The 23,011-nt window shown below is 48.7% G+C and overlaps 1 protein-coding gene across 2 annotated transcripts in view; it reads right to left on the minus strand.

Moving 5' to 3' along the window:
- The window catches only part of HTT (huntingtin), a 1,924,961-nt gene that overhangs the window by 463,559 nt on the left and 1,438,391 nt on the right, over positions 1 to 23,011 (minus strand). For both annotated transcript variants that reach the window (XM_078678546.1, XM_078678545.1), the window contains one exon: positions 11,591 to 11,768. In XM_078678546.1, the coding sequence (XP_078534672.1) occupies positions 11,591 to 11,768 (178 nt within the window). The remainder of the gene's footprint in view (positions 1 to 11,590; positions 11,769 to 23,011) is intronic.

The following is a 23,011-nucleotide window of genomic DNA, read 5'->3' on the forward strand; positions in this document are numbered from 1 at the left end:
AGTTAATCATCCTGTCTAAATTCACTGGTCCTCCCAATATAAAAACTAACGCCTCTCATAGTATCAAGGCTCAAGCCGATGCAGTCATTCCTCCTCCTTTGCTGGATGAGGCAAAGTATAAAATGTTGATAAGGTAATGGATTGCCCTACATAAAAGAGTGTGACTACCTTGGGCAGGAATACTGCCTTTGTTATGCTGTCTTTGTTTAAAGGACTAACTTGATGGAACAGAAGATAAAGAAATGAAATTCACTCAACTGTCTGGCAGATGTTATGGCAATAAGGAACAATGTTTTAAGCGTAAGTAGGTAGAATGGACAAATGTGCATAGGCTCAAAGTGGAAGCACATCAGTAAAGTGAAGACAAGATTTAGATCCCACTGTGGCATTATAAGAGGAGTAGGTTGGAACATATAGGTCACCCCTTTAAAAAAAAACAGCACAACAGGTGATCTGAAGAGGGATGGCTGATCCAGTAAACGCAAAAAAGGTTGATAAGTAACCTTTAACTGTGGCCACAGCAAGGCCTTGATGGCCCAATGATAAACAAAACAACAATATATCAAACAGGGAAGCCTGTAGGTGTTGGCTGTAACGAGGAGCACCAAACAACAAACTCCCCAAACATCCTGCATAGACAGTTTTTGTTGAGGGACGCCTAGTTGCCTGAATTACACAAACTACTTCTGGAATAACAATGAATGCTATTAATTGTCTTCGATCAATCTCCAAGTATTGAGGTGTAGGATGTGCAAGCTCGGGTACAGAACCGTGCCCACTGCAGCGACAAGAGATCCTTCCAAAGAGACAGCCGGATTGTAGGACAGATACTCATGGTCAGAAGTTCTGGATACCAACCTCTCCAACCCCAGTCCAGAGTCACTAGGATGGCTTGGGCCCAGATTCTCTTGATTTTCCAGAGTACTCTGGTCTAAGGCGAAGAGTCTTCTTTCTCTGTGTTTATTAGCAAGACAAGGTATTGTTGAGGATGAGGAGATGGAGCAAACAGACCAATATGAGAACTGTTTTTTAAATGGTTAAGGGTGGACAATGTTTCCTGGAACTTTAAGGTCAAAACTTGTTTATTTATTATGGCATTTTGCCTAGTGCGTAGTAACATGTTGAAATTAGAAGATGGTGATATGCCAGACCTGGCTGCTTCCTTAAACCATTCGATCACGTAACTGGATTTTGGCTGCATAGAAAAATGTTTTCTCCTAGCCTCTTCCACAAGGTGGACGGATCTTGAACTCAGCCTTTTCAGTCCATATTTGATGGGGCTAACTTCCCATTTGGACTCTATTGAGGAGTAATCCACGTCCGTCTCCAACACAGCAGACGGAAAGCTTGCTGATAATTTGAGCAATGTTTTCCAAAACTTGCTCTCACAATTTCCCATGCATTCTCCTGTTCTGCCAAGTCCCCACAGCTCTGCTTCCCACTTTTGCTTGGAAAATGTTTTCGATGGAACTGGCGAACCTATGATTGTGCCTGTTCACCATTCACAAAATTGCATTGGTAGCAGCTTCTAAGTTGCCAATAGTAGTTTGGATGTGGGTTGACCATTTCAGTATTTGGTGATTATAACACCTAGATATTTAAAAGATGCCATTTCCTCAAGTTTATCTTGGTTTATAAAGAATGAAAACTTTAACAGGCGCTTGCTCCTGAGATCATTATCTTGAATGTATTGGTGTTAAGCATCAATTTGTTTGTTGAGCAATAATTTTCCATCGCTTGGAGCTGTGCCTGCAGGGCTTTGGAGGTCTTTGCTATAAGAATAGAATTGACTGCATACAGTAAATCCTGGATCTTGAAACCTTTAATTTGATGGGACAATCAATTGTTGCATCAGAACTACATCATATATAGCGTTAATACAGAGAGAGAACGTAGGTCTCCATCCTTTCTTCAGTATCAGAAAGTAACAGTCTTGATTTCTGAAACTAGCACCCTCTTTAGTGCTCCCTTGGCCAAGAGAGCTAGAACTTCTCCTGGGAGTACAGACCAGTGGTCCTCCGGGAGATGATGTTGTATGGGTGGCTTGTCTGGAGGGTAGGGACTAACCCTGTTTCACAATATGGAGCACCCTTTACTATTAGGTGGTGCTCCTCCATCTGGGGAGGGAAAAGGGAATCCTGCCACCAAACGGGCGATCGTGGGTCGCAAAGGTAAAATTAAATGGGTTTTGGTGCGGATGAGCGGTCTGGGTAGCATGCTGCCTCGGTGGCCTTAACGCTGTCAACTTGAACCCCATCCTGACTCTCTAAAGTACTGGGAAGTTTGTTGCTACTGAGGTAAATGTTGTTTGTGCCACTGCATGTAGTCTTTTCCAAAACCTCAAAAAGGGTGATGCTGCTGGAGGAGCTAAGCCACAACAGCAGGCAGTGGCCTTACTGTCCTAGAACCTTTCAAGGGTAGACTCAGCTTTTTTTTTTTTTTTTTTTTTTGGATTATAAACTTTTATTAACATTCAAGCAGTCATACACAGCAGTGTGCCTACAACCATGCAAGGCCGGCAGCGATACACTGGTAGTATCACAATCAGAGGCAGTAACGTTCCAGATCTAGGGAGTGCAGTCAGGGTCGACCATCAGTAATATACAAGGGAAGCTATACATACATATCAAATCACATGTGCAGGGAAGCGATTAAGGGAAGTGTACAGTCATCGAAGGCATGACATGGCGTAACAGAATCAGGAGTCCATAGTAGCACCACGTTGTGCAAGGGGACAGGGGCACTATACCAAGTGGAAGCAACGTAGCAGTTCCATCAGGAAGGGAAATTCAAGAAGGTGTCAAGGCAGGATAGCTAGGGATAACAAGGCTATGCATTGGCGTTAGATAGAGCCTGAAAAGAAAACAGCGATGATAAGCACGCAGTACAATTACATAGGATGTCCATCAGTCAAATAATACATAGACCTTGGGAAGGAAGCATCAGAATGGATACATCTCTAACCTTGCCACAACCCTCCAATATACCCCTCCCAGCACGAGTCAGGAAGTGATGAATGAGAGCCTGCCGGCTATATAACCTGTGCTTGTGTAGTGCCGGCATTGTCAGTGTCTTCCATCCCATGCGAGGTTGTATTGAGAAGGTAAGTCTGTAGGGGGCCCCAGATGTCCGCAGGTCTCGAGTGCAGAGGTAGCAGTTCCGAAAAAACCCCGTACTGTTCCTGACAGTATAGCATATCGGTCATCCAAACCTTGAACTTAGGAGCACGGCCCCGGCCCCATCTACATGCCAAGTGTCTGCGTGCCAGCAGTAGTGCAACATTAGTGAATTTCCTAACGGATCGTGCTACCTGTGCAGTATAGCCTAGGAGGAACAACAGTGGATCTGGGGTCAGCGTAACATCTATCATGCGGGATAGACCCTCACAGACCCGCGCCCAGTAGTCCTGTACTTGCGGGCAGGTCCACGATAAATGGAAGAAGTCCGCTCCCTCCCGCCCACATCGCTCACATCTGTCGGAGGCAGCAAGCCCGAATCGAAACTTCCGAGCTGGAGTGTAGTACAGCCTATGGAGGAATTTGTAATGGATGACTTTAAAGCGGCAGCTGGACATCACCTCCCCTGACAAATCACAGCAGTAATCCCATTGTGCATCCGTAATATCACTACCAAAATCTTCTGCCCAGTGTGCTCTAGCCACACTAGTCACTACCGGTAGTTCCTCTCGGATACACTTATATAGTTTCGAAACCAGGTGTGCACCATCAGAGCTATTCAACACTACTGTGAGCGGAGCTAGACTAGGGGGTTCATGAGGAAAATCCGGCAATAAGGCTCTCAAGCCTTCCCGAAGCCGTAGGTAATAGAAAAGTTCCAGAGGGTTATGTGCGCTATCTCCGAAAAAGTCATCTCGAGAGCGGAACTTCCCATCACGGAATAGATCACCCCACACCCCCACCTTCAGCCTCCTGCACATTCGTTGGAATCCTACCTCCTGCAGGAGAGTCATCCGTGGGTGGTAGGATAGCGGCATATGGGTCGCATAGAGTAACGGTGTTTGCAGTCGCTTCCCAATGTCGTGCCAAGCCCCTATCGTGCAAGACACCGTGTTGGAATGCATCTCCAGGGCAGCTGCGGGGGCGTGCACCACTCCAGCCAATGGCAGTGGATGCGCTATCCAGTCCTCCGCTGCCACCTGCGGCATGAAAGCAGTTGGGCGCAACCAATGATACAAGTAGTGTGCTTGGGCACTTAAATAGTAAATTTCGAAGTCCGGGACATCGAAGCCCCCCGCCCTATAGGGTTGTGTCATTACCGCCCAGCGGAGCCGGGCCTGCCGTCCCCCCCACACCAATCGGATAAGTTCAGAGCGCAAAGTTTTAAAAAAAAACGCGCCTGGATGATAGGGAATATTAAGGAATAGATATAAGAAGCGCGGCAGTACCACAATTTTTACCAGGGAGATTCTCGCCGCCATGGACAAGGGCAATTTGATCCATCGTGTCACTGAATCTGTCAGTTTTGTGATGGCCACCCCGTAGTTCATTCTCAAGGTATCCCCTTTGTCTCTCGATATCTGTATCCCTAGATAGCGTAGTTCCGAAGAGCACCACTCGAGCGGGTAATCTAGCGGGAACTCGGCAACCGCTGGTGTCAGCGGGAAGAGCTGTGACTTGTTCCAATTAATAGAGACACCCGAAAGGCAGCCAAAGGTAACAAACTCCCGCAGTAGTGGATTAAGATTAGCCTGGGGGTCTTTAACGTAAAGCGTAACATCATCGGCATAGAGCGAGATGGAGAGTTGGCGCTGAAAGCAATTGAAGGCGCTGGGTTTGTGGAGCTGCCGAATTCGACAAGCCAGCGGCTCAATTGCCACCGCAAACAGTAAAGGGGAAAGGGGGCACCCCTGCCGGGTCCCCCTCGTGATCGCGAATTCAGCAGTAAGTTGACCATTTGCAAGCACTCTCGCCGTTGGAGAGGTATAGAGCAATCGCACCCAGGCCACAAAGATGGGGGGGAACCCCATCTTTCGCAAGACTGCGAAGAGGAATCCCCATTCCACGGAATCGAATGCCTTCGAGGCGTCCAAAAACACCCCGGCTAGGGGAATCTCCGGATGTACAGTTTGAATGAGGGAAAATACTGTGCGGAGGTTATGCGACGTGGATCTCGTGGGGACAAAGCCGGACTGGTCAGGTAAAATGATCGTGGTCATTAGTAAGGAAAGTCTGGTCGCAAGGACCTTCGCCAGAATTTTGGCGTCGCAGTTCAGCAACGAAAGTGGACGATACGAGTCACACTGTGTGGCATTCTTCCCGGGTTTAAGTAAAGACGTTATTATGACTTCTCGCATAGATCTCGGGAGCACCCCCACTTCCATCGCATCATTAAAGACCTCACGGAGCACCGGAGCCATAATCTCCACGTAGCATTTATAAAACTCCGCGGGGAGACCATCATGACCCGGCGCTTTCCCGTTGCTCAGGGACATTATGGCATCTCGCACCTCATCCAGCTCAAGTGGTGCCCCCAGAAATTGTCTATGGACGTCGCTAAGCCAGCAGAGCGCTATATCCCCCAGATAGCCGTCCAGGTCAAACTCCCCAGCGGTTCGCGAGGTATACAACTGTTCGTAGTGTGTCCGGAGTGTGTGGAGTATACCATCGTTGTCCTTGTGTACCACCCCATCCGCCGCCGTCAGTTCTAAGATAGCGTTTGAACCTCGAGCCATTCTGACCGCCATGGCCAACGCTTTTCCTGGTCTCCCTCCCTCATTATAAGCGCGGGCTCGCCAGTGTTTCCCTCTGAAATGTACCTCTCTCTGCGCTTCCGCTTCGTACTCTGATAATTTAGTTCTGAACGCGCTGTGTGCCTCCCCATCTAGCCCCTGCACCATGCGAGTTTCCAAAGCTCTCAGCTCATCTTCCAGTCTGCCTAGCGTACGTTGGATATCCTTGAGCACCCCCGAGCTTTTAGCTATACACCACCCCCGCACCGTGACCTTGAATGCCTCCCACACCGTTTCCACACTGTCCACCGTGTCCTTATTTCGGGGGAAGAAATCTACTATGTCGACTCGGAGTTCTTCGCGGAAGACAGTGTCAATGAGGATATTCGGATGTAGTCGCCAGGGCGGACGTGGTTTGTGGAATCCAGGCAGATCTAACGATAGGAAGACAGGGCAATGGTCGGATTGTGTTCTGGGCAAATGTCGAGTAGTGAGAATATTTGGGGCCAAATTCTGGGACACGAAGATGTAGTCTAGTCTAGCCCACGTGCCCGTGTAGGACGTAAAGTGTGTGCCTTCCAGCAAGTCAGGATGTAAGTGCCTCCAGCTATCAACCAATCCCCCCTCCTCAACTATCCCCTCAAGGGAGTCCCTCGCCTTAGTATGGTATGTGGAGCATCCATCAGCTCTGTCCACTCTCGGGTGTAAGGCCACATTAAGATCTCCGCCCCAGATTAGATATCTGGAACCAATATCCACTATACCTCCCCATAGGCGGGTGAAGAAATGCGGGTCATCAACATTGGGAGCATAACAGTTGGCAATGGTAACAGTCTCCCCGCCCAACCTTCCCCATACAATGACATATCTACCCTCTTTATCAGTTTGTTGCCCTTGTAGTATGAATGGGAGGTTTCGATGAATTAGAATGGCAGTGCCTCTAGCATAGGAGGAGAAATTTGAGAAAACTCGCACTCCCGCCCATCTCGCACCAAACGTAGAGGCAGCTGACGGGGGGATATGAGTCTCCTGTAGCATAATCACCTGCACATCGTGTCTGTCCCAATATGCTAACAAATGCCTACGTTTACGTGCATCTTTCAGTCCCCGTACATTCCAAGATAGAAAATTACATCGAGTATCAGGCTTCGCACCAATAGTGATTGAACTGACTGTGCTGTAAAATAATGCAGTGTATACCTCCCAAGCGCTTTGCATAAACAGCTCCAACCCAACGCACTCCCTCCAGATACAATACCACGGTACCTTGCTTGTGTATCAGAACTTCACACAGGTCATTCATCAACCAAACAGTCCCCCAAGCCCCCCCCTCCTCCCACAGAGGCAGCCCCAACTCGCCAGTGCTAGCTCCCCCCCCAACCCTCCCCACCTCCCTCAACAACCAGGGACAATAACAATCCCTGCCACAATAACAGTAACAGCATGGGTAATACCCGTTAGGGACCATTCTAGGTGGCAACACAACAACCCCTCTTCTCCCTCAGCCGCCCATGGCAGACCAAGCTCAGCTGCCAGGAGAGAGGGGGTACCTGGCGACTCAGTTCAGTCTCAGCGTGTCCCAGGCCTCAGCCCTCGCCCAAGTAATCATGAAGTGGAAGACGGACAGGCCACATCCATAGCCCCCATCTCTTTGTGTACTTCATATCGGTACTCACAGACAGGAACCACTGCAACATCCGATGGTAGAGTCGCAGCAGGGTCAATGTTCATCATCTTCGAGTCGGTCGTCTCCGCTAGCAGGATCCTCCGCCTCCTCCCTACGCTGGTGCATTGAACGTTTCACTTGTTTAATGAAGTCCTCCACCAGTTGTGGGTTCGTGAAAATCTTCTGGCGTGCTTGATAAGTGATCCGAAGCCTAGCCGGATAGAGTAATGCGTAGTCGATTTGCAGGGCCCGAAGTTTCGCTTTAACGTCCAGAAATTTGCGCCGTTCTTCCTGCACCATGGGAGTGAAATCGGGATAGATTGTGAACTCGTTGCCATCACACACTAGTTTGTTGGAGGAGCGAGCTGCTCGTAAAGCCGCATCTCTGTCCCTGTAGTTTAAAAGACGAGCTATGATAGGTCGCGGTTTCATGCCCGGCTTGGGCACCGGTCCCAGGGATCTATGTGCCCTCTCCACTATGAACTGGGGGGAGAATGCTTCCGATCCCACCGCAGTCCGCAACAGGCGCTCCACATATTCCTCCGTCCTACCCACATTGGTGGACTCCGGAATTCCAACGATACGTATGTTATTACGCCGGCTTCTAGCTTCTAAATCTTCATTCTTAGCCGCTATGGTACGTAATAAGGCATCCATTCGAGCCAGTCGTGTGGTATGTTGTCCTGAGGTATCCTCAACATCCGACACCCGTTGTTCCACTTCCGTCAACCTCCCCTCATGGACCTCCAATTTGTGGACCACCGCATCCATACGGGAAGACATCCTGTCCACCTTGTCCGCAATGGACGCGAATCCCTGGCGCATTTCGCGAAGGAGCTCTTGAGTATCCGCAGAGGTGGATGCCTGAGTACCAGAGGAGTCGTTAGTCTCCATTTTTTTCTGGGAGTCCGGGCTGGTGCGATTCGATTTCTTTGCTGCCTCAAACGTAATCTTTGGTTGCCGTGCATCAGACCGACCCATCCCAGCGGCCCAGCAAAGACAGGTGAAGGAATCCGAGAGCCGGAATAAAGCAAGATCCGCACCGGCTATGTAATCCCACTGTCCAGCAGAGCAGGCCGTGGAGCTCGCACCTACCAGCTTCACTCCGACACGTGGCTGTACTTACGGATGCGGTGGGGGATAGGAAGCCACAAGCCGTAGGCGCAAGTAGGCAGCTGACACTGTATCCGGGCACAACACCCCACCGTGGCGCAGACCTCGGCAAGTCACTGGGAGTACAACAGCGCAGTCGTCCCTCCACGCGACACTCAACAGAACCAGCCAACGTAGGACAGGCGGGTGGGATGCAGGAGTACGGGCTAGTCGAGGACAAGAAGCAGAGGTTGAGAGGCGCGGGCCCAGTTATTCAAGGAGCGTGGGTCTGTACACCGCCGCAGTTTGTCGTGACCAAGCGTATCCCAGACACAGCCGTTGCAGACCACAAAGTCCAGCACCTCTCGAGCAGTCAGTGAGGTACGTTCACTTCCCACACAATGTCAGGGCGGGAAGGTTATGGCACAGCAGGATTGCTCAGTCCCAGACCCCAGTCAATGGCCCCCGCACCCAGCGCCCACTCGCAGGATCAGGGTGAAGCGCCTCGGCCGGTGCGGTGGATATGGCTGTCGGTGGCGGTACCTCAGGGAGAGGCCACGGAAGCTCAATGCAGATTGCCAGTAAGGGTAGCCCCGCTTCAGGGGCTATGAGAGTCGGGGTGTTAGAGGGTCTGATGAAGGTAGGGCACCCTCCTAGAACCGGCTGGTAGTCGTGGCGGGGGGGGCGGCAGGGCGGGAACCTCGCCCCGCAGAGACTGGTCGTATCGGGTCAGCAAAAGCAGATGTGGAGCGTGCAGCCGCAGTTAGGGAGCGGGAGGGACAGGACAGTACCTGCACTGCGGGCAGCGTGTGTCCAGGAGGGGGAATCCGGGTCCGTCGTCCTCCTCCGCCGAGCTCCCGCAGTCCTCCGGTGTTTTCGCGACCTGCCGGGCCTAAGTGGCGCCCTTGAAGCCCCGACCTCGCGTTGACAGGCAGGCCGTCTGGACGCGCTGATGTCTCCGGCTGCAATCCCCGCTGCGCACTAAAACGGCTTCGCCGGCGGCATACAGCAATCAATCCGCCTCAAACTTGCATCGGAGTCTCTGCTGGTGCACCTGAACAGGCGAGGGCAGTTTCAGCCCGATCAGACGCCAATAATAGGATCAATTACAGGATAACGGTCGCCAGGATGTGGGAGCCTTACAGAGAGGCGTCCATTCACCAGTGCGCCACCTAGCGCCCCCCGAGGGTAGACTCAGCTTTCACCCTAAACGGACTACTGTCGTCAAAGGGCATGTGCAGAAGTGAAAGTTTGACATCAGTGGAGAAGCCCGAGGACTGAATAGCGCATAAGCACTACACTGGTGATGACTGCTCTTCCTTGACAGTCAGTTAAGTTCAGGCCCGACTTGACTGAGAATTCTGCAGCATACTGACCATCAGAGACCAATCATGGCAAGATCTGACAAAGTTCCTCAGGGACCACCGGCAGGACGTCCGAATCTTCGGCCCATAATGCATGAGAATATCTCTTCAGGAGGCATGATATGTTACCCGACCTGAAGACCAGACTGGCCAAAGAAAACACCCTCTTTGCAAATTCCTCCATCTTTTTTGACTCCCTATTAGGAGAGGTCAATGGGAAGGCATTGGGTTATAGGGCTTGAAGAAGCCTAAATGACATTATCCAACAAACAGCATGCTTTTGTTTTGCAAAGGTTAGCACATTCATAACTCCATAGTCCCTGCAAGGAGGAAGAGAGCCTTAAACATTGATGAACTGAATGTTATGGGTACTAATGGTAATTTTAAAAAATATGTAACACGTAACTATAAGGGAACATGCTTATATGCCCACAGATCACCCTGTGCAACTAATTAAATTCAAATTATTTGAACAATAAATTGGTGTGCCCAAACCAAACAATCGCTGAGGAATTTGCAATAATACTTAATGGTTCATATTTATTCAAATTGTCAAAACCATCCTAATTTTGGGAAAAAAGTTCAGTTATGTAGTCACTGTGAGTGAAAGGCTGCTATATTGTGGTGATAAATTACTTACAACATCACGAGCAAACATGTTGCTATACCTAACAAATACAGGCACGCTTTGTCAAGTGAGCTACTATAGTTTAATTGCCAACAAAACATGTAACACTAAAATCAGTAAATTAATTTTATGCTTTACAAGTAGCACATTGTTTAACCGATGACCCAGCTACTGCTAACGGCTTATCAACCAGCTTTGAGAGTTTAGAAACTATTTTACATAAATACAAATACAATAGGGCTGGTCTCACTCATAAAAACACCTGATAAAGAAAATGTAAAAGTGCTTAAATACCCTTTAGGATCAGCCTCACAAACATTAGCATATTTAACATCTAGTCTTATTTTATAAACTGGCTCTAATAATACTAATGGACAGAGCATAACTAACTGCAATAATGAGAATGAAGAAATAAACTTAATAGACAAAAGAAGTATTGCAAATGTGAATCCCATATTAAAAAAAGCACCGGCAATGCCAATTATGTGTGGCTTTGAAGGAATGTTGTATGGTAATGTGTAGGTTAAAAGATCAGATGACAGTTGCACTGTCAAGTCACAGCTAAACATCTATGTAGGTTAATGACTGCACTCTCCTTATGCCGGAGCAAAATATCATAATTTATCTAGTTATCTAAGACACATTTACAGCATTACAATGTCATGTGTGTCCCCCTGAAACTTCAACCTCAGGCAGCTGGATAAATAAACAAAATGATCATAGCTGTGTGGAGGGCAAGCACTTTTTTGTGTGAAACGCACAACTTCTACCCATTCAAAACATGTACTCCTTTCTCTCAACATGTGGACGGAGCCAAAGCCCCTCTCTGGTGAAGCTCACATAATTGTCTGGCGATGGCTGCACTCTCTGTCAAGCCATAAAAAGGGCTGTTAAATTGCCAAATAACCAAGCTGTTAACCTTGAAATACCTTTAGGGTCATCACAGCTGCATTAGCATGATCTTTTTTCATGAAAGGACAAAAGACATTATCGGATCAACAGGAAATGTGTCCAGTCCGGTTTGCTTCTTATAAATAGCTGAACACCTAAATATTGCTTCCACTGTCCTTCTGTGTTAGCTAATGCTGGACTTTTCCAAAAAGAATCACTATGTATTTGACGAAATACGATGAATAGTATATAACACTCACCTGCTTCAATGATAAATCGGATGCAAGCAATTAAGGAACAGGCTTGTGTTATATACTCAGCCGAGGCCAACAAATTCCAAAGATGAGGCTGTTGTAAAGTGAGGCAGCAGCAATCAAGGACATCTTGCAGATCCACACTTAATGGTATACTCTTATGTACAAAATGCCACGACAATGCCTGGGGGAAATATATACACATACACATTTAATACACATTTGGGTACTTTTATTGCACAAAATGCAGTCTTTGAAACAGGCGATTTCATTCACAGATATGACATGATTCCTATGAAATTCAGATTTCATGCATTTGGAGCCTAGTTTCAGGCAGGTGTACTTCTCTCTATATATTTATTCTCCAAGCATGACAGTTGCTTTAGATAATAACAGTCCCCAATCAGTCTGCCATGATTTTCCATTGTCCTTTGTTTAAGCACCATTCTGATTTTGAAAAGTCACCGAAACATGAAAGCTCTATATGTAACCCTGGCTCATTGGTACCTCTACCTTGCAGGGAACAGATTAAAAAAATCCCTCACGTCTACACACAGAATGTGTTTAACAAAGCAAAACAAGCTTTTTTGCAAAAATACAACTTCTGAACATCTACGTGACCGCCCGCCTCCCCCTGTTATTTCGGACAAAAGTCGGTTGTCTGTCACTGTAACGGTAATGGATCGAGCATGTTAATAATTTGAAGGCTGGTGGCTGCATCCCAACCCGCATTCCAAAAAAGAAAGGGTGGTTATGGCCTAACACTTACGGTTTAAACCGCTCAGTCTACAGGTTAAGGTTTCACATCCTGCCATGGCATTGCTCATGTTTCAGCTTAAAGGTCTGCTCCATTCAAAAGAACGTTGTCAAGGTTGGTTCAGCAAGTAGATCATATTCAAACCGCACCAATATATCTTTGTTAATGGGAGAACAGTAGGATTAGGTAGTAAATATTTATATCGATAAGCAAATATTTTAATTCGCACTTTGACTGGAAATATTTGTTTTTAATACATGTCAGGTATCAAAAAATAAAAAGACACCTATCTGTCTTTCTTATTGACTTTCTAAGTAGAATGCTAGTGGTTGCCTAATGGCTACAGTCTAAGGGCCTAAACTAAAGATTGGTGGGCGGCCCGTCACCCGTAAGGGTGGAAGAGGACATTACATCTGACACTCAGACGTATCATCCATTATATCTAGAGATCACCACCGCGATAGCCCAGTGGTGAGCTGTGTGGTCACAGCCACCGCTACGGCAGCTGAAAGTGTGGTGAGCATCTGCCATGTTTCAGGCAGCGGCTTACCTCCAAAGTGGCTTAATAAACATTAACCCCTATTGAAGGGCACACAGAACTCTCTGGGTAACATAACATTCATAACATTGAAGCTATCTCGCAGAATGTAAGAAAATCCACATAGAGTGGGATCGCTTAGTGGCTCAGCTTGCCGAGGTGCCCTCGCTGTTGAGCCAAGCTCAGTATGGATGGTTCCCTGAGACTAGGAAAGGCTACCCGGCAACTCTGCATCGGATATGACACCAAATCGGTTCACACAATGTGCACTTAAAAATACGTAACGGTTCAGTTATAAAAACACTCCCAATTATTACTAAAATATAATGCTATTGTTGATTGGCTGGAAGACTGTGGGATGGTAACTTAAGATTTCCTTCCATGCACCGAGCTACCTCTCGGTCCTCACACTCTCCCCTGCTGCATTTGTAGCTGTTTGTTAACTTTTTGGGGGAACCTTGTTGACCCACAGGAGAGCTGAGGCGACTGACTGACTGTTCAAAAGGAGTAGTTTCTTACCTGTAACTCCAGTTCTGTAGTAGGGGTATCTCTGTTATAGTCATAATCTAGTGAATAGTCCCGCTCATGTGCGGGGACCCCGGAGCAATAAAAAATAATCTATTAAGCTGTCTTCTTAGCAGTAGTGCATAGGGGAAACAACCTTTACAACGCAACTTTTACAACGCACTATCATTACAACAAAACTTTTACAACGCAACATACATTACAACGCATGCATTTACAAAGCTTTCATTACAACACATGACACTACAACGCACACCACTACAACGCATGTCATTACAACTCAGTCATTACAACGCATACCATTACAACGCATAACATTACCATCCAACACTTACCCTACTGTTGCACCCCCTGGAGTTAGAATAGTAATTTTTACCCCTACACTATCCAACACTTACCCTACTGTTGCACCCCCTGGAGTTAGAATAGTACAGTTTACCCCTACACTATCCAATACTTACCAACCATGCAATGTAATGTAATGCGTTGTAATGGTATGCGTTGTAAAGGTAGTATGCGTTGTAATGGAATGCGTTGTAAATGTAGTTTTTAAAATTTCGTTGTAATGGCATGCGTTGTAAAGGATGTTGCGTTGTAAAAAATGCGTTGTAAAGGTATGCGTTGTAAAAGTGTGCGCTGTAACGTCATACATCCGTGCATAGACACTTAAGAGAAAATTAAAGACAGATAATGCAGCCTATACATGCAAGGCTACACTGTCCAGTACTTCAACTAGAAATGCAAAGGATATTCCAACAATATCACATTTAAACCTGTCTGCCAGGTTTCACCATGGAAAACACTTCCCCCTTCACCAAATCCTTGGAATGATAGAGAGGAAGGACAGGACAGACAATCCCCCAAAGGCTGCCATTATGTGGCTTACAAAGGGATACAGTGCCTTTAGGGAAACTTTCCAGAACTCTCCTGGTATCCCAGAATGCACAGCAACTCCCTCCACTTTCAGTTCTTTTTGGAGGTGTATATAGCTAGACCTGTAGCATTCATCATTTTATCCTTTTCTCCACCGGGGAGGAGGGCAGGCGCTTATGACTATAACAGAGATACCCCTCCTACAGAACTGGAGTTACAGGTAAGAAACTACTCCTTCTGTAGTAGAGGATCTCTGTGTATAGTCATAATCTAGTGAATAGAATGGCAAGCCCATCCAAAAAACAACCTGGCGGTGGAGAAAAATAAGGCAACACCACTACTGTGCAAACAGATTTCTCAATGAAGCCTGCCCAACCTGATCATCTGCCCTGGCATCAGAGTCCAGACAGTAATGCTTAGTAAAGGTATGAACCGACTTCCAATTGGCAGCCTTGCAGATCTCTGCAATGGGAACGTTACGAAGCAAAGCTGTTGTAGCCGCTTTGCCCCTGGTGGAATGATCCTTAAGCTTACCCCCTAAGGTCTTATTCGCTTTCTGATAACAGAGCTGGATACAAGACACAATCCACCTAGAGATGGACTGTTTCAAAGTAGCCAGACCAGCCCTAACGGACCCATAGTTGACAAACAATTGGTCGGACCTGTGAATGTCTTTGGTTTTATCCAGATAGAATTTCAACACCCTTCTGACATCCAGGGAATGAAGAGACCTTTCCGCTGGAGTGGAAGGATTCTGCAAAAAAGTCGGTAAAGTTATAACCTGATTAACATGAAAATCAGAAATCACCTTGGGAAGGAACTTAGGGTGAGTACGCATAACAACCTTAGCAGCATGAAATACAGTACAAGGTTCCTGGCAACACAATGCCTGAATCTCACTCACCCTGCGGGCCGATGTAATAGCCACGAGGAACGCCGCCTTCAAGACAGGTGCTGCAGTGAAGCCTTGTGAATAGGCTCAAAAGGTTCCTTCATCAGCCTGGACAGCACCACATTCAGTTCCCATGCAGGCGAAGGAAGCCGAACAGGAGGGAACACCTTCTTCAACCCTTCCAAAAAATCCTTAATCACAGGAATCTGGAAGAAGGACGTCTGCGAAGGGCATTTTCTGTAAGCAGTCAATGCATCTAGATGAAATCGAATGTAATGGAAATTAAAGCCAGACTGAGCTAAATGCAGAAGGTATGGAAGGATGACATCTTCCTTGCAGGTCGTAGGATCATAGTTCTTAGACATGCACCAGATGCAGAATCTCTTCCATTTGAAAGCATAAGAGGTCCTAGTAGATGGCCTCTTAGCCTCCTTCAATATGTCCATGCAATCCTCAGGAAGATTCAAGTGGCATATTGCACTATCTCAGGAGCCATGCCGCCAAACTCAACGACGAGAGGTTGGGGTGCACCATCTGCCCCCCGAACTTCGTGAGAAGGTCCGGCCGACACGGCAGCCGCCGATGAGGTAGGATCAACCGATGAAGCAGGTCCGTGAACCACCACTGCCTGGGCCATTCCGGAGCAATGAGGATCATCCGCGCCCGGGAATGGGCCAGCTTGAAGAGCACCGCCGGAATCAGGAGAATGGGTGGAAAAGCATACAGAAAGCTGTTCGACCAGCTGATCCATAACGCGTTCCCCAGAGTGCCCGGCTGATAATACCTCGAGGCGAAGTCGTGGCATTTGCTGTTTTCGGCGGTGGCGAACAGATCCACGTCTGAAGTGCCCCACATGACGAAGACGTCGACGAGCACCTCGTCGTTTATGACCCACTTGTGGTTTTCCTGAAGCAGTCTGCTGAGGGCGTCCGCCTGAACATTCTGCACACCTGGCAGATGAGTCGCCGTTATCGTCAGTCCTCTGGCTAACAGCCAGTGCCAGATCGCCTGCGCTTCCTGTGACAGTGTGCGCGATCTTGAGCCCCCCTGCTTGTTGAGATAATACATCGTGGTCGTATTGTCCGTCTGTACAAGCAAGGAGTTGGTCTGGAAGGACGGATGAAAGGCCTTCAATGCCAAGTGAACCGCTCTGAGTTCCAGGTAATTGATGTGATACGTGGACTCTGCTGGAGACCACGTTCCCTGGATTTGTAAATGTTCCGAATGCGCTCCCCAGCCCTGGAGCGACGCATCCATCACGATAGTCTGAGTCGGGATATCCTTGTGGAAAGGAACCCCTCTGAGTAGATTCTCTGCCGAGCACCACCATCTCAGGGACTGTTGGTCATGACAAGACAACTGGATCCTGTTGTCCCAGCACCCTTTCCTCTGGTCCCATTGATCCTCCAAGCATTCCTGCAACGGTCTCATGTGCAGGCGCGCATGTGGGGTGAGGAAGATACAAGAGGCCATCGAACCCAGTAGAGAAGACACCGTCCTCACTGTTGTAGATGGAGCAGCTATGAGAGCCTGATCCTTCCGAAGGAGTGATAAGCGTCTCTCCTCCGAAGGAGACACGCTTGCTGACAGCGTATTGAAGGAGGCTCCCAAGTACTGCAGGCACTGGACCGGGGTCGGAACAGACTTGGACATATTTATGTGCAACCCCAGCTGGTTCAGCAGGACAGCCGTTCTGTTGAAGTGCAGTTGTGCTTCCTGGAAGGTGGAGGCCTTGATCACCCAGTCGTCCAGCAGACAAACACATTGTTCTTTCACAGGTGCGCTGCCACCACAGCCATGCACTTCGAAAACGGCCTGGGTGCAGACTTCAGTCCAAACGGTAGTACGGTGTACTGATTCGTGCAGACGAGGAACTGCAGGAACTTCCGGTGTTTCCGTGCAATGGGCACATGTTAGTACGCATCTTGCAGATCTATCGCGCAAAGCCAGTCTCCCCTTTGCAGCAGAGGGTAAATCTGGTGCAAAGACAGCATGCAAAACTTTTCCCTGCGTATCCACTTGTTTGCTTGCCGCAAATCCAGAATGGGCCTGAACTCGTTCTTGTCTTTTTTCCTCACCAGGAAGAAGCGATAGTAAAGGCCCTTTCCCCTTTGAGACAGAGGGAAGTCTTCTAACGCCCTTTTTCTTAACAGGGTGTCGGCCTCTGCCTGGAGCTCGGGTAGCTGGAACTGCGAGGCAACCGGTGGAATTGCCGGAGGCGGACTGGTGAACCGAAGACTGTCTCCATTGCAAACAATATTCAGCACCCACTTGTCTTGAGTAATGTTTCTCCACTCTGCCAAGTAATGTTGGATGCTTCCCCCCACCGGAGCGGGTAACGGAAGAGGGGGAAGAAGCACCTCAGGGCCTAGACCCAGCCGGGCCTTTGGTCGCGGATGAAGACTGCTGACCACCGCGGCCACTCTGGCGCTTTTGGAACGGGCGTCGTTGGAATTGTTGCTGCTGCGGCTGTTGTTGCTGCCCAGCCTGTCGACCTAGCCCTCTACCTTGCACCCCGTACCTTCTCTGGAACGAGCAGAAGGTCTTCTTCTGTTCCTTTGGCTTTTCCAACCCGACAGCCGTCAAGGTCTCAGCCTCCGCCTTCATGCGGGCGATCTCCTCGTCCGCGTGTTTCCCAAAAAGGGTCTCGCCAGAGAAGGGTAGATTGGCAACCCTCTGATGCGCCTCGGGCTTGAAGGACGTCAGACGCAGTTAGGCGTGGCGCCTCAGTTTGACCCCAGGACAGTAGCCGTGGGCTGCCAGGAGGGAGGAATCCGCAGCAGCGCCGATCACTTGGTTGGAAACCATGAGTCCTTCATTCATGATCTCTTGGAAATCCTCCCTGTTCTCCCGGGGAAGGAGTTCCACTAACTGTGTGAGGGACTCCCATAGGGACCGATCATAATGTCCCAACAAGGCTGAGGCACTAGCGGCCTTCATAGACGTGGCGGCCGTCCCGCAGACCTTCCTGCCCGCCGAATCCATCCAGCGGCTCTCCTTGTCAGGAGGCACTGTCAATCACGGGGTGGTGCCGTGTTGTTTCCTCGCCGCTGTCACAATCACTGAGTCTGGCGCAGGGTCCAAGCGCAGAAACGCTGGGTCCGAGTCGGGGGCCCGATACTTCTTTTGTAGCCTTGAGGGCGCTGACTTTGTAACCGCAGGGGTGAGGAAGAGCTCCATGGCGGGTTCCACCAACCCTGGCACCAACGGCAACAATGGGTGAGACAACTGCTTCTTGTGCAGTGTTTCCAAGATGACGGACGTCAGGGGCGCAGGCACCGTGAGTGTGATGCCCAGCTTGGCCGCTCCTCGCAGTAAAACCTCCTGGAAGGAGACAATGTCGTCGATCGGAGACATCCTCGTCCGAGGGGAGTCTGTCTGGATCTAGACCTGTCCCTCCTACGGCGCCGTCTGAACCTCGTGGACGAGCGACGGCGACTCCTGGACCTATCTCTCCCTCTTGAGCGAGACCTCAACCTCCTCGTTCCGTGGGCGGAAAGGAGGGTGCTGTGGAGGCCGAACCTGGAGCCTAGGTTGCGGAGGCCCCGTAGGCGGCGCCAGCAAATGAGGCAACGAGGCCGACCTTGGCGGGGCCGGTGGAGGACGGTGAGGAGGAACCGGAGGTGGTGGAGTAGGAGGTTGAGGTAGTGGAGGAGGAGTCGGGTTCCCACGGGCAAAGGAGGAGGTGTAGGCGACCTCGGTTTAGCGGGTGAGTAAACCTGAGAGTACTCCGAGCCCGGAGACTGTCCCACTCTCCTTTTCTTCTTCTTAGGACCAGAGGGTGGCGATCTTGAGGCCCTACCCCTCGTGGAAGAGCGACGGCGCCGTCGCGAACGTGTACTCGCTGACGCCGAGGACTCCGTCCTGGTCCTTGAACGTCTAGGCTTCCTCCTCGACGTCGACGAGCGTCTCCTTGACGTCGACGAGCGTCTGCTCGGCGTCGATAGTCGTCGCCTCGACGTCGATGGTCGATGCCTCGACGTCGACGTCTCCTCGACGACGGCGATCTTCTCGGCGTCGACGCCCTCCGTCACGACGCTGATCTTCGTCTCGACGTCGCTGACTTACGTGTCGACGGTGACCGGCGGTGTCGCCTCGACGGCGAGCGCCGGCGTCTTGACCTCTCTCGACGTCGATGATGGCTCGACGACGAATCAGTCCTCGACGTCTACCTCGTCGGAGGTCTCGACGTCAGTCCCCTCGACGCCGAACGTCGACGGCGCTTCGACCAGGAGCCCTGGGGAGACGGGGAACAGACTATGGCCATCCCTTTCAATGCCGACGTCGAGGCTATCGACGTCGACAGAGACCGGTGGCGTTTTCTGGCCTTTTCTTTACTGGGGAGCCCCCCAGAGGCCGGTGCACGGGCAGAGGAAGGAGCCCCTTCATGCCCAGACCCACCTTGTCCTTGCTGCCTTCTCTGTTCCAAACCTTGGAGCCTGGTCTTCTCCCTGTCCTTCAGGGTCCTTTTAGGGAACTGCAGACAGATATCACACTCCTCAGGAACATGAGAAGCAGGCAGGCACAGGATGCAAACCCTGTGAGGATCCGATTATGCCTTTTTCCTGGAGCACTCAGGACATTTATCAAATAAGGCAGGCATATTTGATAAAAGAGCAGTCCAAAACACCAGAGAAACTCCAACAAAGATGAGAAGAGGCAAAACACGTCGAGTGAACACACTCTAACACTTTAAAAGTGCACAATTAGTAGAAAAATTCCCAAAAAAGCAAGAGCTCAATGCTCCAGGGTCCTGCTAGCAGGAGCCGGAAAAAAGAACTGAAAGTGGAGGGAGTTGCTGTGCATTCTGGGATACCAGGAGAGTTCTGGAAAGTTTCCTTAAAGGCACGGTATCCCTTTTTAAGCCACATAATGGCAGCCTATGGGAGCTTGTCTGTCCTGTCCTTCCTCTCTATCATTCCAAGGATTTGGTGAAGGGGGGAAGTGTTTTCCATGGTGAAACCTGGCAGACAGGTTTAAATGTGACATTGGTGGAATATCCTTTGCATTTCTAGTTGAAGTACTGGACAGTGTAGCCTTACATGTATAGGCTGCATTATCTGTCTTTAATTTTCTCTTAAGTGTCTATGCACTACTGCTAAGAAGACAGCTTAAGAGATTATTTTTGATGGCTCCGGGGTCCCCGCACATGAGCGGGACTATTCACTAGATTATGACTATACACAGAGATCCCCTACTACAGAAGTGTCATTGCAGTGGGTCGGCAAGATCTTATCGGTAGAGACCGGAAGCTGGTAGTAATAGTTTCCTTTTCAGTGGGCTGACAGCAGGGCAGATGCACAGAACATTTAATACAGTGTCTTCGGAGCTACCGCATAACCGAAAGTTGTGATTCGACCAGGTTTGTTTCCAAAGTGGAACCTGGTCTTTTGATGTAAACGCTCCCAAACAGATGAGGAGGAGAAAATACTGTGTTGACTGTGATATGTGGCTTATGAAGCGGGGCTGCGGATTGCAGAACCATCAACCCATGTTTCTTCTGTGCCATCTCGGCTTTATCGAGTGACCAGGCTTGTAGTTTGGCTGCTTTATTGGCAATTTTATGGAATGCAGAAATTCCAGAAAAGCTCGTGTTTAGGCCCATGCTTCATTCAGGTTGAGGGTGGTTAGCGCATGCTGGAGAACCGTTGGCCAGTCATTTTTGGTTGAGGGCTGTTTTTTTTTTTTCCAACAGTGTGCAGCCAGTGAGTCTGTTTGTGCCACTCTCAATCTCTAGCACAGTTTAATGAGTGCGGCCCTCCAAACCGTAGATTGGTGGAATAACCCAAATTCCAATTGAACCTGAGTCTGTGAAGGGGATTGCGGAAGGTGAAAAATGCATTTAAACAGGTTGGACTGCTGTTGGTTCAAAGTGAACCCGTCCTTTCCCTTTAAGAGTTCTGAGCCTAAGGTAAGTGTGGGAAGAAACTTTGCTGCGATTACTTGTAATATATGGAAGTGGGATGGGCAATCCAGCTTTCTTCGTTTGTTGAATGCAAAGCACAATTTATTCACCTGGTCCCATCTTTGAACAAGGTGGTCTTTGAATTTTAGTTTAGAATCCAGAACCACCCCGCTAGGTGTATTGTAAGCACCTCACTGGGGTTTTGCTAGCTCGGGCAGATCGCTTTGAACTTCCGCTAACCATGCGTCTAGGTCTGTCGTAAAGATGTTAAATAAGCTGGGGGCAAGCACACATACTTGCTTTAGGCCTGTATGCATGGGTATCTTCCATGTTGTTCTGTCGCCTTTGCCTAGTTTGACTGGAACCCATGTTTCTGAGTATAAGTTGACAAAGGGCCCGAGGAGCTTTGGTGGAGCGACCTATTTGACCATCTTTGACCATAAGCGCTCTCTCAGGATCATGTCAAAAGCCGCTTTTAGGTCGACAACGCAGGTGTATAATTTGGTGGTCTTGTAAAAGGCTTTTTCTACGAGGAGGCTCAGGGTCAAAAGGTTGCTCATTGTACTTTTGTCTGGTCTAAAACCAGTTTGTTTAGTTGGAATGATATTGCTAGCAGTGGTCCAAGCCTCCAGGTCAAGAAGAATGTTGAAGGCGTACAGTTTGTCTTCAACATCAATAAGCAGGATCAGTTGGTAGTTTGCAGGGTTTGATCTGCTGCATGCTCTTTAGATTGAATGGAGGATATTGTCGCTCCATGATATGGATATGCAGTTGGTCGTAAACGCATGGTTAAAGAATGGGGTTAGATACGAGGCCAGAAGAATTGATCGAGCTTGAATAATGCCTTTGGGAGGCCGTTTGGGACTGGGCCCTGTCTACTTTAAATCTTTTTAGGACTTTCAGTACTTGGATTTCATTCAATCATTGTCCCTCCTGCTGATTTTCGAGAGGCGTGAATGTCGATGTAATTGGACCTTGGTAGTTTTCAGGGATTGGCCCTTGTGCATTGATTGTTTCCAAGTGTGCTGTCCAGTCTGCCTCGGCGACATCGGTGTTGTGATGGCAGAAGCAGTCATTGGCAGCAATGTTAATTTCTACCCAAAACTGTTTGCTGCTGTTTGTTTTACTCATGTGCAGGAGTTTGATTGGTGTGTTTTATTTGCTGACCAGATTACCTTTTTGTACAGGCACCTTAAGATGTTAATTTGTTGTTTCGTGTCTGGAATGTGCATTGAGTCTCTATTTCGGAGTTTTCTAATCTCCTTATTTAGTTTTCTTTTTTCCCAAAACAGCGATTTGGTGAACCAAGATGCTCCTTTGCTTGAACTATTGGGGTGGTGTGAACGATTGGGAAAGAAATTGGAGATGAGTGTCGTTATCATGGACTCCCATCTTTGCCAGGAGGTCCATGGTTGGTTATCGGGCAAATGAGTAGTTAGCATAATTAAGAAATCCATTAATGTGGATACTTCCATTCCATTCCAGGTGAGCCTTTTCAGATTATATGCAAAGGGTGAGCCCATTAGGTCACTGCTTTGTGGGGCTCTTGGTGGATGGTTGGAGAGCTCGAAAAGCTGGGGGAAATGGTTGCTCTCCAGTCTCGTATTTATTTCATAGCTCGTGATCGATTGAAACAGCTCTAAATCTACAAGAGTGTAGTGTAGAATAGAATTGGTATGGTTTGAGGCTTCGGTAATTTTTCTTGGGGAAAGACGGCCTTGATAGTGAGCATGCCTATGTTGTAGGGCTGCAATGCAGGTTTTCCCTTGTCGGTCTGTTCTGGAATAAATGGCAGTTATTGGGGGTATGCTGTTTTCAGCTTGGTTGAGAAATTGAACGGCACGATTCTTACCAGTTTGGAGTAAACACATGTTAAAGTCTCCTGACAATATGATGCTGGCTTGGGGAAAAGTGAATTCCAGTGATTTTAGTGAAGA

This window comes from Lissotriton helveticus, chromosome 2_2 (genome assembly GCF_964261635.1).
Source record: "Lissotriton helveticus chromosome 2_2, aLisHel1.1, whole genome shotgun sequence".
Lineage (NCBI taxonomy): Eukaryota > Metazoa > Chordata > Amphibia > Caudata > Salamandridae > Lissotriton > Lissotriton helveticus.